General features: G+C 36.7%; 2 protein-coding genes across 3 annotated transcripts; both read right to left on the bottom strand.

Annotated features, from left to right (window-relative positions):
- On the bottom strand, positions 1 to 6,431 carry LOC120111091 (uncharacterized protein At4g14342). Of its 2 annotated transcripts, none has more exons than XM_039127560.3 (4): positions 6,316 to 6,431; positions 2,325 to 2,410; positions 2,101 to 2,224; positions 1 to 373 (listed from the first exon to the last, which is right to left on the bottom strand). In XM_039127560.3, the coding sequence occupies exons 1-4, from the start codon at positions 6,319 to 6,321 to the stop codon at positions 326 to 328; spliced, it is 264 nt and encodes an 87-aa protein (XP_038983488.3). In that variant the 5' UTR covers positions 6,322 to 6,431; the 3' UTR covers positions 1 to 325. The 2 variants fall into 2 exon arrangements, with proteins under 2 accessions (XP_038983488.3, XP_089780288.1); XM_089924162.1 differs by lacking the exon at positions 1 to 373 and adding an exon at positions 1,222 to 1,359.
- A 3,260-nt stretch (positions 6,432 to 9,691) lies between these two features.
- On the bottom strand, positions 9,692 to 10,863 carry LOC120110967 (protein BIG GRAIN 1-like E). The gene has a single exon (XM_039126999.3). The coding sequence runs from the start codon at positions 10,760 to 10,762 to the stop codon at positions 9,770 to 9,772; it is 993 nt and encodes a 330-aa protein (XP_038982927.3). The 5' UTR covers positions 10,763 to 10,863; the 3' UTR covers positions 9,692 to 9,769.
- Between the last annotated feature and the right edge of the window lie 4,802 nt (positions 10,864 to 15,665).

The raw sequence follows: 15,665 nt of genomic DNA, 5'->3' as shown, positions 1-15,665 counted from the left end.
TCTCAATGGCTTACCTGCTTAAATAAAAACACCTTGCTGCGTACACTATCAAGACCTAACGTTTATAGCATTTAAAACCAATTAAACTTAACTATCTCACTGAAACAGGTTCAACAGAAATCCTAACAGAAGCAAAACAAAGTGCCACCTAAACGAGTACAGACTATCTGAAGTCCACATCCCTCATGTAAACCCAAGAGTCCACTAAAAAGACATTGTCATCATGTTCGATATAGATGCAATAATAATGCTTTCTCCTCCTCTTTCAAACAAAGCTAATATACGATGGAAGAGTATTTGCTGCAGTGCTTGCTTCGAAAATACTTCAATCCTCTTCTCTCTCGGGAGGAAGCCCACAAGGCAACAGCATTTTCTGTAAGAAAGATCAAGAAGTAAACTACCATGCAATTCAAATTAGCAAAACAAAAGGAACTATTTGCGCACAAAATTTGGGGATATTTGCATTCTTCCAGAATGGTTCAAGTCATCTTTAGTTCTTTTTTCATCAAAAGGAATAGCATATCCTAATAAAACTTTACATAGCAAGATTCACCTAGGTTCCGTAACAAAAGTGCATCATTTCATCCTATATATTAAAGTCATATACATGGCACCCATCACAACTGATGCAATTCAAGGAGCGCCAGCACAAGCAATATCAAAGGAATAACAGTGCCATATGGATTAGAAACTAAGAAAGACTCCTTTAATTCACAAGAATCAACTCATAGAATTGGTAGTTGGGAAAATTAATATGTTAAAATGCATAAAAATACATATCATATAATTGAGGTATGTTATATTACATGATGTGCATCACTTCATTCAGATTCTTAAATGAAGTTAATGGCTTACCATAATTTGAGTTGAGACCAAAGTGATTCCCTCACCTTACATCAACATATTCAAAAGGCACTTTAAGTCACCCTCATAGCATGTCTCCAGGCAAAAAGATCACCAAAATCACCAACCTAGCCTGGACATTCTTTTACCTCACTTTCAGAAGACCGTTTCACTTGGAAATTATTATTATCCGTCTTCCTCAGGCATAAAAGCATCAACTAAAACTTTAAAATCAGTACTCATCTTTTTGAGAAAAGCTTCAGAAAATGATTTCATGGAGAGTTGTACTTAGAAGAGAAAAACCAAGTATTATTACGTAAGTTGATAAATTTTGACAAAACCATCATGGGCCATCTCCAAGCTCAGCTCAGTGACAGCCAAGCTTTACTCTCATGTACCACATTGGTAGGAATAACCCTTATCAAGCATGTTCTTGTTGTTGCTATCATATGTATCCTCATGAAAATCTTAATCCCGAAGAACATCCTTTCAGGACTAAAGTGCATGGCTTGACTCCTGCAGACTCATTTGAAAAAATATAAACAAACTCCAGTTATTTAAGGGAAACGGAATGCTAAATTTAAAGTTTATTCAAGCCTTGGCATTTATATAAAGCACATGTGGAATTTTTCATAGGCAAGATTCTTATAGATGGCAAACTATTTACACGAAATATCTTACTTCACCAAATTTCTGTTCATAATGATTGAGAAAATCCTATCTTTAAAATAAAATTAAATATAGTAGGTTCTAGAATGATCTAATAAATATTGCTATATATATAAAAAAAAATTGCATTTATTCTTTTAAACATTTAAGAATCTCAGTGAAATATCAATGATCACTTGAGACATCATTATAAAGGTTTCCTCATATATTGTGTCACTGTAATACCAACTTTTGTAAAGCATCTTAAGAAAGGGTGCTTTGCAACAGTAATCCTGCTCAAGCTTTTCCATTGAAATGATACACTTAGCAAATACATTGTGAACTTTAGGGCCTTGTTATAAAGGAAAGGAACATGCATGTCTGATAGGTATTTATCTCAAATAGTGAACAAACAAAAGGAGAAGCAACTTAAATTCTAAACTTTTCATATGTGAATCAGCACATCATTAAGTTATATGTACTACTTTCACACTTCTGCAAACCCACATATTAAACTTTATTATTTTGGTGGTCTGATGGAAGACAAACACATATGAGGTCTATATAATATATAGAATTATATAGCAATAATATCTAAGAATGCCATACCTGCATAAAATTGTAGCGTTCTCTTCCAATGGATTCATTTTCAGCAATGGCGAAATATGCCAAGAGGGGGTAGTGGCCAATATATGATGCATAACTATCACGTTGGATGTTTACTGCCCATTCACTGTTTTGAAAAAGTGGGACAAACAAATTTAGATCTATAAATTAATCAAATTTACGAAAGTAGGTAAGAAGGGATGATTTATCAATATTTGGAAACTCACAATCTATTCAAGTCAGCATGCCCTGTACCAACATACTTAGCCTGAAGATGCTCAAGCTGAGAATTAATGTTAAACCTGTCGCTGGCCTGAGAACAACACAAAAAAAATCAGTTCAGACATATTGTAAGCAAAAAAATTAGTTTTATCTTAAGCCAAAATTCTGACTTCATGGTAGAGCATGATTATGCATAAGTACTAAAGTGTGAATAAAAACATCTGAAATCAATGCATAAAGATAACCATCAACCCTGTGATGATAAAACTAGAGTAGCCCGATATGTCGAAGGAGAAATACTACACTCACAAAGTGATCTACCTCCAGACATGGGTTAAGAATTAATATGATAACAGGCTTACAACGAGCTCCCTAAAGCAGCTGCTTTGGTGCACTCTAAGACTTGGTGGGAACCTAAGCAGACTCTTATGGAACAAGGACTGTCGAAAAGCAACTTAAACACTGGGCAGATGCTTTCATCCTACTTTATCAATGGGAAAAAGAAAAAGAAAGACCAATCAACAACTGAATAAAGAAAACTGGATGTCTCCAATGCAATATAGATACTTATAAGAAGGTCCTTTATGAAGTGATACATAAAGATACATAAAAGTTGATGTACATGATCGTAACAGGGAAACACTAAGGTCATACATCATAACCTTCCGGTCTATGTCCCAGCACTCAGAAAATGGTATATTGGTAAAAAGAAATCATAATAAACATACTTATGAGTTTTAATATCATTAAGAGCGTTTTATTTTTTTCCTGTTTTTTCTTGGGTAAGCCATTAGAAAAAGGGATGACACAAAAAATGTCCCATGAGCTGGCATTTGAATTTCTCCAAATTATTTAAGCCATCATTAATTATGATTCCTATCATTAATTATAAGTAATTAATTGTTTGATTAACGTCTTTTAGTTTTTCATGTGAACTTCTAGTATTATGTGTCATCTCGTAGTACTTCATGATGTCATTTTTCATATTTTGCACTTTCATCCCTTCTAGTCAAGGGTGAATTGATTGTTTTATTTTGTCTGCATAGAGATAGGGACACGTCTCATGTCTATGCCTATATATAGGGGCACTTTGTATGGAATAAGATATATAGTGATAAATTTGACAAGTTGAATGAAAATTCAGCATTTGGCATTGGAGTTGGAGTTCTCCTTTTTTATTTTATGCTCCTATCCTCTTGGTGGATTCCTTGTGGGAGAAGAGCATTTACCTGATTCCACTTGTGCTATCTCCTTACCTCCGACTCGGCATTTGATCCCCTAATTCTGGTGTCAAGGGATATAAGGTACAAAAAAAGTAAAGGTCACAGAAAAAACGAGTGAATTTTCCCAGTGATTAGTTCTTGTGTGAGCACTTATTAATTTCTAGCTGGTAGGTGGCTTCATTTTGATCCAAATTGTTTATAAATATCATGGATTGATAAGGATGAAGGAGGTTCAACCATTATCATCAAGTGTTGAAGACTGTATAAGAGCAGGGGCAGAGTGGTAGTTTGGAATTATAGGATGATACTTTCTCCAAGCTTTCAATGTAAACTTCTTTTTCTCCTATAAGTTTTTAATCTCTTAAACTTCAAGGTTAAGCCTCCTCCTTCCTAGCCATCCATGATGACACTTGAGCCTCTTCCATCCCAAACCATAGAAAATTTGAACTGATACTGATTTAATATAGGTTGTAAAACTGATCACATTGTTATCTACCAATTTTTCATCTACCTAAAAGAAAATTGCCTATTGAGTGTTGATTTGTCACTTGTCTTAACTAGTTTTACAGGGAATTTTGCACTCAATCTCATTTACGAGCCTTCTAACCCTGCACCTTTGCCTTTATCTCGTTCTCTTCTTATACCTCAGTTCTAGCACTCTCTGTTGAAAGAATTATATTCAGTTGTTTATACTTTATTGAGTTACCTATTGTTTCTACTTCTCAGAAATTAATCAAGAAGCCACAAGGATTACCTGTTTCCTTTTCCTAGTATTCAAATAAACTTATTACTTCACTATCTCAATTTTTTCAGTTGATTCATCTATAGAATCCTCACATTTAATTTTTTTTTGGAAAAAATCACATAGCCCAAACAAAAATCATCCACCAGTCCTCCATGGAAGACAAGCAAAATGATCAAGAATTGGAAACCAATTGTGGAAGAACAAAACAGAATATCATTATAATATGTTTCTTGGATACGTAGACTAGCTAGAGGTATTCAGAAAATCCACTCATTAGGTGGAAGAAATAGGAAATAAACTGATTTCGCTCCAAATCTCAATCCTAGTGCCTCATCTAACAAAGGTAAAATAGTATGTTTCTTTAGGTTCCCCCCTGAGATAAATCTACAAAGCACTCATATATGTGTTAGTTTCATCCATCTTATTTCTCAGTGAAATTCTATACAGATCAAGTTGCGACCTGCAAACCATGACATTTGCCAATTATCTGTGACTAATCCAATGCTTTGGGAGATATTTATTTGGCCTACACATAATTACATCCAGAAAGCAAGATAAAATCAAAGTCATCATATAGATGTATATTGTATACATTCACCAAATTTGCCACAGAAAACTGTGAAAATCTCCTCCACGTCAATGCTTTTCACAGCTGCAATTTCCACTTGGTCAATTTCTATAGGATTTGCCCAGTTACCAACAAAAAAGAAAAGCAGAGGTAAGAATTTATTGAAATTTTGCCTTCTGATGGATCTAAATTAGTTCAGATGTACAACCTTCCCTTTGAAAAATAATTTATAGAGAGAAAGAGAAGGCATAATTTGTTTTTTTTGCTTCTTCATTGCTTATTTTCTTCCTATAACAGTTTGTTTTACCTACCTTAATTTCTCAAATTAATTCATTTTATTCCCTCCTCCATAAAAAATATAAGTTCCTTTCACTCTATTAGGCTCATGTTCGAATAATTATTCTAAACTTCCCCTTACACTAATCTTTCTTTACTTTTTTTCCCTGACTTGTCTCAGTACACCCCAAAATAGAGTGCTCTTAACTACCAAAAAATAACAGAACATATTTTCACTCCATCTACCAGCATCATGAAGAACAATTTGCAATGCATATGACAGCTAGATTGGAGCTCCATATTCAGCAAAGATATATTATCAATCAGAGTGTCTTTAATTGTTAAAAATAGAAAAAGAAGTGCAGCTTTGTTTGTTTGAAAAACTAAAAAATGACAAAAATAAATATTTCACAAGTGGTTTACATCCAATCTGCACTGAAGGAGTGAATTTTCTTTAGAGTTTCAAGTGATTCTACTTATTTCACATACTGAAATAAACAGTTGGCTGATTGTCAATTTCCCATGTAAGCTAACTAATCATATCTTAAGAAAAAGTCAAATAACTTCGCACTGTTCGCAACAATACCAAGAATCATATATACTCCCACCCTAAACAGCCTTGCAAATTTATAGCCATATTTCACATGTATTAAATATGACTAATGCCGAAGCATATATGATCCATCAACAAGTTCAGCTAGAAGCAGAGTAGCCAAATAATCCAGAATAGCAGACAAACAACCAACCATGTATCAAAAGGATGCAACAACTAGGAGACAATAATACTGAAAGAAACTAAGCTAAGCATAAATAATAACGAATCAAATCCTAAAATTTATTTCAATACCTAGTTTTAGTCATCTAACAATTGTTGATATTTATCAAGAGAAGGCCTTTTCTATGCTTTAAGTACCAAACTACGAACTAGGGTTTCTAAATTTATAAAAACAAAAGCCCTAGAAGGGCAAGCAGCCTGATTTAGACTATTCAATTCAAGCCTATAAATTTTCTTCATATTTTTCCTTCGCTTTCAACTCCAGTGAGGACTTAGGGTTCAAAGTTAAGCAAAAAAGAAACTAATCGACCCACAAAAACTAGCAAAGGAGGGAACATTCCTAGGGTTTTGGTTCAAGAGGCATTAATCCAAAACACCACAGATTAATTCAGAGGAGAAATCGGAGTACCTGCATGGTTCTCGCTGGAAATCCGCTCTCGAGCTTGGAAGGGGATCGCTCTCAGCCAGCTTGCCCGACGCGTTAGATTTTGGGGGCACGAGGCGGCGGGAGACCGCGTGTATAGACATTTCTATGCAGTCTCCAAGTTGGACCCGGCCCCCGGCCCAAGAAAGGCCCACCGCAGTTCCAAAAAGGTTACCTGTGAAACAGTTCCAAATCCCACAGGCATTTCAGTTTTTCTGGCTGTTCTCCTCTCCCCCCTCCTTCTCGGCTTCTCGGAGCTCTCTCCTCTCCAGAGAAAGAAGGGGAGCCAGAGAGCTGAGAGAGAGGCTTTTCATTTCTGAGAGAGACTCTCCTCTCTCGGCAGGAGCCGCAGGACATCTCACTTCGGGGCCGGGGCGCGACTTGCGAGGGCGAACCTGGGAAGAACGCTTCTAGATCTGGCGCCGGCAGGCGGAAGTAGCTGTTCTTGGCCTCTTGGGCGAAGCCCTCGCCGGCGACTTCTTCTCCTTCGGCGGCGGGAACGGCAGCATCGCCGGGATCTGGCATTCCACCCTCTTCGGCGTCTCCCACCAGTCTCTCTTTCTTCTCTCTCCCAGAGGACCCAGACAAGCCCTCTTTGGCTCCTTCTCTATTTTTCAGGCAAGCCCTCTGCCCTCTACGACTTGAGAATACAAGAAAAGATAGTCTTTTCAAGTTGCCCCCTGACGTTCCAATGTTTTCACGTTGATCCTTTCTTCTTTAAAAATTTGCAATCCAGTTACCCATATTTTCTGACGCACTGTGAATCCTGTGATGCAACCATGGTGGGCATCAAAAGACAAGAACAGCCATAGCTCTCATCCGAAGAGGATTTAGGATGGTTATTTGAACTAAAATATCAGTCACAAAAATAGTAATTTCTTGATTATCAATTTCTTCATCCAAAAAAAATATTTTTTACTAATGAAATATATTTTCTTTTTCTGTTCTTTTTCTAATATTTGAAGTTTGAATTCAGGATTGTTTTGCTTCTCAGGATTTCAGCTACTCATACGTGTTCTTGTTGCGACTTCGGCCTCTTCTCCAACTCCACTCGCCAGTTTCCGGCACCGCTTCAAATGTCTAATAGAAAATATGGACGTGGGTATGAAAAAAATGGTACAAAAGTTTAATGAATTTTAAGTACAAAAATTTGATTAGTAAATTTGCATCTTAAAAAGCTAGACGAATTATTTTTAAATAAATTTTTAAAATATTTTGTACTTATTAAAAAAATTTTATCACTTTTTTAAAAAGAATAAGACCTCTCTTAGTGAGTTTACTTTAGGCCCCCAAATGCATTAAGCTGTCTCAGTGTGGAACTAAACCCATGCTTGCATGGAGACCCATGATCCAATGATCCATATGGACTATGAATCAAATCTTTTCTAATACAATTTATAAAAATTTAGAAACTCATCAAAAAAGTATTATTTATATTTTTTAGTCCTATAATGATCATCAAAGAAAAGATTTGTCTAACTGACAAGTTATGCATTACTCCTTTGCAAAGCAAGCTAGCTAACACTTATTATGAATCAAGTGGTAGACATTTGACTTAGTTATTAGCACAATGATGCTCTCATGCAAATTATTGTCATATGTATTGTTTTCATGAGCTCATCTTTCCTCGTAAATTATATGTATTGTATGGAAAGAATTAGCGAAAGGTATATAGTGCATGATCTTTAGAAACAAATTTTCAGGTGAAGAAGATATAATCAAGTTAGCTAGCAGATTGTTTTGGCCGCATTAGCTGGACTTAATTTCCTCTCTCAGGACTGCTATTGCTATTAGAGTATTCCAACAAGCTAGGATTTCAGTGAGGAAATCCAGTTGTATTTTTCATTTTATTTTTGTCAGGATGGAGTGTAATCTCTTCTTGTTAATTAGCTTTATGTTCTTCTCATCACTACTCCTCCTTGGTTAACTTCCAGCTGAGACCTGACATGGAGAAGAGGGTAGAAACAGGAACATGTCTGCTGTTTACTCTCAAAAGGAAATGTTCTGCTGTTCCTCAAATGTGTATAGATTTTTAACCATCTGTTAGATTTCCAGACATGCACGCGTGCGAGACAGGAACATCTCACCCTCTTCTAAAATGATAAGTCTGTCCCCCGCAATCTATGGCTGCATTCAATAACAAATGAAGTGGTCTTCTCCTCACTGTTTGTCATCGATGCTCCCTTTGTTTCTCTCTCTCATATCACTGTGAAAAACAACTTGAAAGACCCCACATTAATAGAATTTTCACTGCTACACAAGCTTACTTCCAATTTTTTGTTTCCTTTCATGAGACGACCTAATTTGAGTCTATGTATACAGATGTTGTGGGACACCAAAAGATAGATGTACTTTCCATTTTCACTCTCAGTAGTGTTGAGATCTAACAATTTCATAGATCAACCAAACATTGATAAATTATTGCTTCACAAAGATATTGTTTGCTTGATTATCAATTCTGTTGTCTTGGAAAAGGTGAGGTGCAACGGGGACTATTATAATGCAGGATCCAACCAGTATTTGGCTTGACCCAGACCTAATCCATAACCAAACTTAATCATTATGCCTTAAAAAGTTCAAAATTAAGAAAGAAACCATCCCAAACCTATCGACTCATGGGTTGGAACTTCTTTTACATCTCATAAGATGCATTAACTTGAAGCCAATTTGGGTTGGATCTAGGTCAAGTCAGACTTAATCCAATCCAACCCAACTTTCCCACTTCCAGTGATGAGAAAGGTGCAGCTTTACAAGAAGAGGAGAAAGTGGGGAAGGATCCATTGTCTAGCTGTAATTTTTAAATCTCTACAACTTTTATGGATTTTAGTTGCCTTGATTTAACAAAAGAAGAAAAAGAAGCATTGCTTATTGGAGGACTTTCCCCCCTCCTGCTTTCTTGTTTTCTGTAATATATCCTTTCTTTTAATCATCATTTCTGACATTGACATCTCCATCTATGTATCATTCTATGTTCAATCCATAATTAGATTGACTAAAACATGTTCAGTAATGAAAAGTGAGATCCAACTATTATTAATTAGCAAATTTGGGGCTTGGTCACTGCTGAATTTTATATCTAAGCTAACAAGAAGCATTAAATGAGTAAGATATCAGAGCACCATTCATTGCCTCCACCTTTTAGGTCTCAAATCTTTTTCCATGCCATCACTATGGAGCAATGATAATTCAATGTGATATAGCAGCACCAATTGTGTTAGAGAGAGAGAGAGAGCGCTTTACAAGGATAAAAGGTAACTTTTTAGTATAATCATGAACAACAGAAGAAGCAGATCATCAGAAGCAATATTAGCTTTACAACAGAAGCTTCTTCTGTTCTATTTTCACTCCAGAGAGATACGTCTGATCACAACCAATCCCCATATATAAAAAAAATAAGTCAGAAAAATTGAAACAAAAGAGTGGCAGAGAATATAGGTTCTTAAAAGGGAACACTAGTAATGGAAGATCCTCTCTCAACTATCTCCATTTCTGTGGTCCCATAGAAGGGCAGTCCACTTGAGAACTCCCCAAACTCAATATTCTTCAGCTCAAAAAGATCAGAGCTGGAGTCAGTCTCCCCTCCATTATCCTCCATACTCTCCTCCTTTCTTCTAAACTCATCCCCACATTCCCCATGCTTCTCGAAGAACCCCTCTTTATTTCTATGTAACACCCATCTGTTCTCCAACAGCCCTTCATTCCAAGCCACATCAAGCTTCCCACCACCCAAAACCTTGCTTTTGTCATGAAGTCTATCACTGAACTTAGCTATCTCAGCTAGCCAAGTCTCCCCTTTTACCCTTCTCTCATCCCAAACCTCTCTTTGTGGACAGAAAGTTGCCACCTTTGGCTGGCCATGGGCCAACTTATAGCTTCTGCACTGTTCCTCCTGCGACTTTGCTGGGATGTTTGTGGGAGGGGGAGGGGTGCTCCGGGAGTGGCAACTCCTCCTCCTACTCCTCCCTCCAGGCCTCTCTTCTAACTCTCCATCCTTCGATGACTTGGCGGTGGTGCAAGACTTGGATTTCCTCTTAGAACCAGTTTGGTTAAATATAGAGTTTAGAAAGCTAGCCAACCTAGTACCAGGGGAGCTTGGTTGCTTACCCTTCCTCTCCTTGGAATGGTATTTCTCCACCCCTTGGCACTCTTGGGGAGGTATGGTCGTCATTGGTGTGTCCAAACTTTTCCTCTCTTCCCTCCAAAGCACCCTGTCTTCCCTAATGACTCTCTGAGGACCAATTCTTCCGGCGAGACCAACTTCGTCCATGGCACCGGCAAAGTAGCGCACTGCCTCAAAGACGTCGAGCTCACCAGAGTCATGCCGACGGTGAGCCCGCCTGGAGCGGACGCTGTTGTCAGTGTTTGACAGCCCGATGGAGGACATCCTAGAGGAGTGGGTGCACAAGGACATGGATGTGTGGATTCCCTGCATGGGGTTGTCGGATGGTTCTTATAGGCTAGAGATAGTGGAAGAGGCTTGAGAGAGACTGGTGAAATGAAGGTGGCCTTTGGAATGGAGGAGAGTGGTAGACTGGTGAGGGGCGACAACACTTTTTAACTCCACCCACCACCACTAGAACAATGCATGCTTGAGAATTGCTTGATGAGAGACCAACCTAACGCTATTTATGCTGCCCAACAGTACAGAGAGAAGGAAAAAGGCAGCAAGGTGGGATCTTGAACGGTGTTACAGCCTAGCATGTGATGAAGATGTTAGGAAAAATGAGTTTCGCCTCCTTTGGTTTATTGGCCAGGCTTCATTGGAGGAGATTTTTGGCTTGATTGGGTTTCATAAATATGTCAACAAGAGAACATTATTCTTTTAACTTCTTTTGGATTTTATATCCGACAGGTAGCTTTTTCTAGGAGCCAAAGCCATCTCTGTCTCATGTTGTGAAGAAGATGCTCCACTTTTTGGGAGCTGATCGGGACATAAATGTGACCAAGGGAGGTTGTTTTAAAACCTTAAGCTTGCATTTTGCAGCAAATATGAGAAAGAAAAACATTTTCATGTTATAGGAAGAGGAAGAAGGGAGAAGAATGATAGACATGAGAAACACACTGAAGCCTACTTCTCCTGATCACAATTCAGCTCTATTCCTTGCTGTTGCTCTGTTCCTAGTAGTTTTGCTTGTTAGAACTTTCTTCAAAATTCTTACAACCTTGTAACCTTTTATTCCTTCCTTGTACATTCTGAACCTCCAGAGTTCTTTTGTAAACAGTTTCCCGAATAAAGTTGGGTGGCATGGCCTCCCGTTCTCTCTCAAAAAAAAAAAAAACAAAAAAACAAAAAAACAAAATACAACTTACTGATGCAAAAAAAGATAGACATGAGAAACACAAACATGCTTCTTCAAGGCTTGAGGTGTTTCTGGGAAGATCTCAAACTACAGGTTCTGAAAGGTTTCTTTCAAGCATATATTGTTGTAATATGCCTTCTGATTATTTCTTTGAATGTTGTTTTGGGTTTAATTCTTGGATAATTCTTTCGGCAGAGAAGTTATACCTTAAAAGCAGGGTTCTGACCATACTGTTACAGCTATGATGAATGATGGTCTAATTCCGAAATGTGCATAATATTATAAGCAACCATTAACTGAAAATTTAAAAGAAAACAACTTTAACAGTAATCTTCTTTTTTTTCTTTCAGATTATGGTGGCTAATTTAGCATTAGTATGTTAAAAGATGGCTTTGCTTGATTCACAATGTGCAGTGCTATTCTTCAGAATTATTTCTTGAGAAAAAAGATGTCAAAAAAGAATTTATCCATTAAATATCATAAGCAAACATTAGATTCAAATATAGATAATTTATTGCTATAAACTTCCACATCTATATACGACAGGCATTGTGTGTGTGTGTTTTGAGCAAAAGATAAGGATCATGTTATCCGGCCAGTATGTGCATTGTAGCTTTAAACCGTGATAATGGCCGTCGCAGGCAACCATGATTGGAATGCTGTGCACTGTAGCATTGTAGCATCATGTTATCCCTCCATCACACAATATTGTCTCCTATGGATTTTCAATAGGCAAGCATTAACTTATTCAAGGCATCCAATTATCTACATTTCTCCGGGTCCCTCCTTCAAACCACGTAGTACATTGCTTCTACTTTGGTTATAAACAGGGGCAACACCAAAGAATAATGGGTGTGTAAGTAGAATTGAAAAAGAGTACACTTTTTAACTGTAGTGGCCCCATATACTGGTGCAAACAATCCAGGCCAAGCTGCTCAGCTCGGCTCAGTATGTTGGAAGAGCTTCTTGAGCTTAGCTCGAGCTCGGGCTAAGCTTTGGATCAGCACGGTCCAGCCAAACTTTGAGCCGAGCTTTAACTTAGCAAAGCCTGATTTCTCTATTATTTTTCAAATCGAACCATTGTTCAAGCTCAGTTGTTTTAGAGCAGAGCTTCAAAAAATATATATATATATTTGAGCTTGGCTAGTTAATTTTTGGACCGGGTCAAGTTTGAACCAGAAAACCCTAGCACCTGATGTGTTGATAAATGAATCGACTTTGCTTCCCCAAACTTCCTTGGAGCAATGTTAATTGAAAATGTTAAAGACATCCATGCATGACATATCGATGTTTATGCATGCATGTGTATATTGAGGGTTGTGGAGCCAAATTAATATAAGTCAAGATGCTAACTTAAAGCTAACAAGAAATTATGGAATCAAAAGAAGATGGCAGCAAGTGGCGTGCACGATGCCACACTACGTTTTGGCACGTGTTCCAAACCTTGAGAGGCCCACAAAAGAAACAGTGTGAAGCTCCTGGCTGACTGCCACAACAAGCAATGGCCCTGTTACGCCATTTGAGGGCCAAGGTATCACGAATCTTTGGCAGAGCTAATCCAAGCCAAGTTTGGGGAGTCACTCTTATCATTTCTTTGCATGGTTGCTTTCGTTCTTTTCTGGGGTACATGTATGGTTGCTTTCGTTCTTTTCTGGGGTACATGTATGGTTGCTTTCTTTTACTGCCTCCAAGCATTCTAAAAGTCAACATTGGCTGGCCTTCCGCTCCTCTGGAGTCCTAGCTTTGGGGGCAAACGTTCAGGAATGGTTATTTTCCTTTTGCTCAGCTCCATACAACTTAGATAGCATTGAGCCTCTTCACCTCACAAGTCCCATCTTTGCCATCTTGAATAGGATATTTCCTTTCCCATGAGAATAAGGAGCCAGCTTTTGGTGATCGTAGATCGCTAGTTGTTGAAATATTTGCAGAAGAAGAGAAAAATAAGAGAGAGAATATAAGAGAGAGAAAGAAAAGTGATTTCATTTCTCTATTCCATTACATTCGATATATCTCGGAAGTTATATTTACTTATGTATAGACTCCATATAAAAAAAATAATATAGGCATGATATATAATCACGCTAACAAAGAAAAATATTATGGGTGATACAGATTATTATGTGATCCCTAAAATCACTCGAAGAAAATCTTGCTAATAAAGAAAAATAATATAGGTTGATACATGATCATGCTAATAAAAAAAATAATAAGGATGATGCAGGTTGTTACGTGTCGCTAAAATTATGCTAACATCCTCTCTAAAACTCGAAATGGTACTGTAGATGCAAATTTGAGTTTGAAAACTAGATTACGAATACATCCAGAAATTTAGGTACTAGATCAAGAGCTAAAGTAGCAGCTCAAAAGCTGACGTGATAGACTCAGAGCTGAAATAGCAGCTCAAAAGCTGATGTGGTGGTACATCAAGAACTGATGTGGCAGAACATAAGCTATTATAGCAGCTTAGAAGCTGATGCAGCAGATTAGAAGTTGATATAACAACTCAGAAGGCAATATGACAGACTGATGTGTCTAGCTGATGTGAGATATAGAGAATTTGATGTGGCAGAACAAAAACTAACATCGTAGCTTAAAACTGATGTGGCAAATCAGGAAGCTAACATAATAAACTGATGTATTTGGCAATACTAATATAGCTCATTGATGTGGTCGACTAATGCGTCCACCGACATGACTGACTAACATAGCAAACTGTTGTCTGTCAATATCTCTAACTGATATGACATATTGATGTGTCTACCAATGTAGCTAATTAACTTGTTTGATGATGTGGCAATGAGAAGATACATGAAAGATGACAGTTACAGTGAAGACAGAGCTCAGAGAGAAGGCAACCGAAGGTTGACGATCCTCGTAGACAAAGGCACTATGGAAAAGAAGCAAAAGACGTCGAACTTGATAGTGAAAGAACTGGAGGCAGCAAATAAAACTAGAGATGAAGAGAAAGGGGTTGAGCAACGGTGAGGAGAAACGACCGAAGATCTGAAGCTGAGAAGAAAAGTAATGGAGATGAGCTACAAATCCATTAGAAAATAGAAGATCTTCGAGTATTAATCCACTAAAAATAGATGATATATAGATCTACTAAGGAGTATGAGATCTTTGAATGTTGATTCACTAGAAAATAGAAAATCTGCGAAAAAATAGAGAATCTGCGAATCTACCAGAAATAAAAGATTTTGGGTGTTAATTTACGAGGAAACAGATATCAATAGATGGGTAATGGGGTCTTTAAAGCTTCTATACATTACAATGATGACCACAACAAAGACAGAAGAGATGGTGGCAGTAGATTAGGTGATCGATGGCTCTGATACTATTTTAAAATATTTATAAAAAATGAGAAAAATAAGAGAAAAAGAGAGAAAGAAAAGTAATTTTATTTTTCTATTTTATTACTTTCGGTACATCTCAAGGATTATATATATTCGTGTACAAAACTTCATATAAGGAAAATAATATAGGCTGATATATGATCATGCTAACAAAAAAAAAATATTATAGATGGTACAAGTTGTTATACGATCTCTAAAAACATTCTAACAAGATTTTGCTAATAAAAAAATAATATAAGTTGATACAGAATTATACTAACAAAAAACAATAATATAGGCGATGTAGATTATTAGGTGATTGCTAAAATTATGCTAACACCAGTAATTCTTATCCCAGAATAATCTAATCCCCGATGATTTAAGATCATCATGTTTAATATGCTATATTTTGGTGATTAAAGATTCCAGATATCCATGAGTAACATATTTAATATTTTGTAAAAATGCAAAATCATTGACCATATAATACTAAAACTATCTATTTGTATATTCCATATTAATACATTTCATAAAAATATATTTATTAGTCCTATAAATTATTAATCATATAAAAATATATTATTTTTTATTATAGAATTAATATTTTCATTCATACTTATAATATATGGTCCCACTTAGTTATGTATGAATTTTACATGCATTATTGACAAATTAGGAGAAAAATAAAAAATATTGAACT

This window comes from Phoenix dactylifera, chromosome 7, assembly GCF_051530095.1.
Source record: "Phoenix dactylifera cultivar Ajwa chromosome 7, Ajwa_hap1_PhDact_Kaust_v1.1, whole genome shotgun sequence".
NCBI lineage: Eukaryota > Viridiplantae > Streptophyta > Magnoliopsida > Arecales > Arecaceae > Phoenix > Phoenix dactylifera.
Note: the sequence above shows the minus strand (reverse complement) of the source record. Positions and strands in the feature narration are given on the sequence as shown.

What these genes read in the sequence shown, in the direction of transcription:
- LOC120111091 (XM_039127560.3), bottom strand. An exon ending in CATGCTGACTTGAATAGATT is followed by an intron (nt 2,225 to 2,324) that starts GTGAGTTTCCAA and finishes TTTTCAAAACAG; the next exon opens with TGAATGGGCAGTAAACATCC. An exon ending in AACGCTACAATTTTATGCAG is followed by an intron (nt 374 to 2,100) that starts GTATGGCATTCT and finishes TCTTTCTTACAG; the next exon opens with AAAATGCTGTTGCCTTGTGG.
- LOC120110967 (XM_039126999.3), bottom strand. Translation starts at nt 10,762, where the DNA reads ATGCAGGGAATCCACACATCCATGTCCTTGTGCACCCACTCCTCTAGG.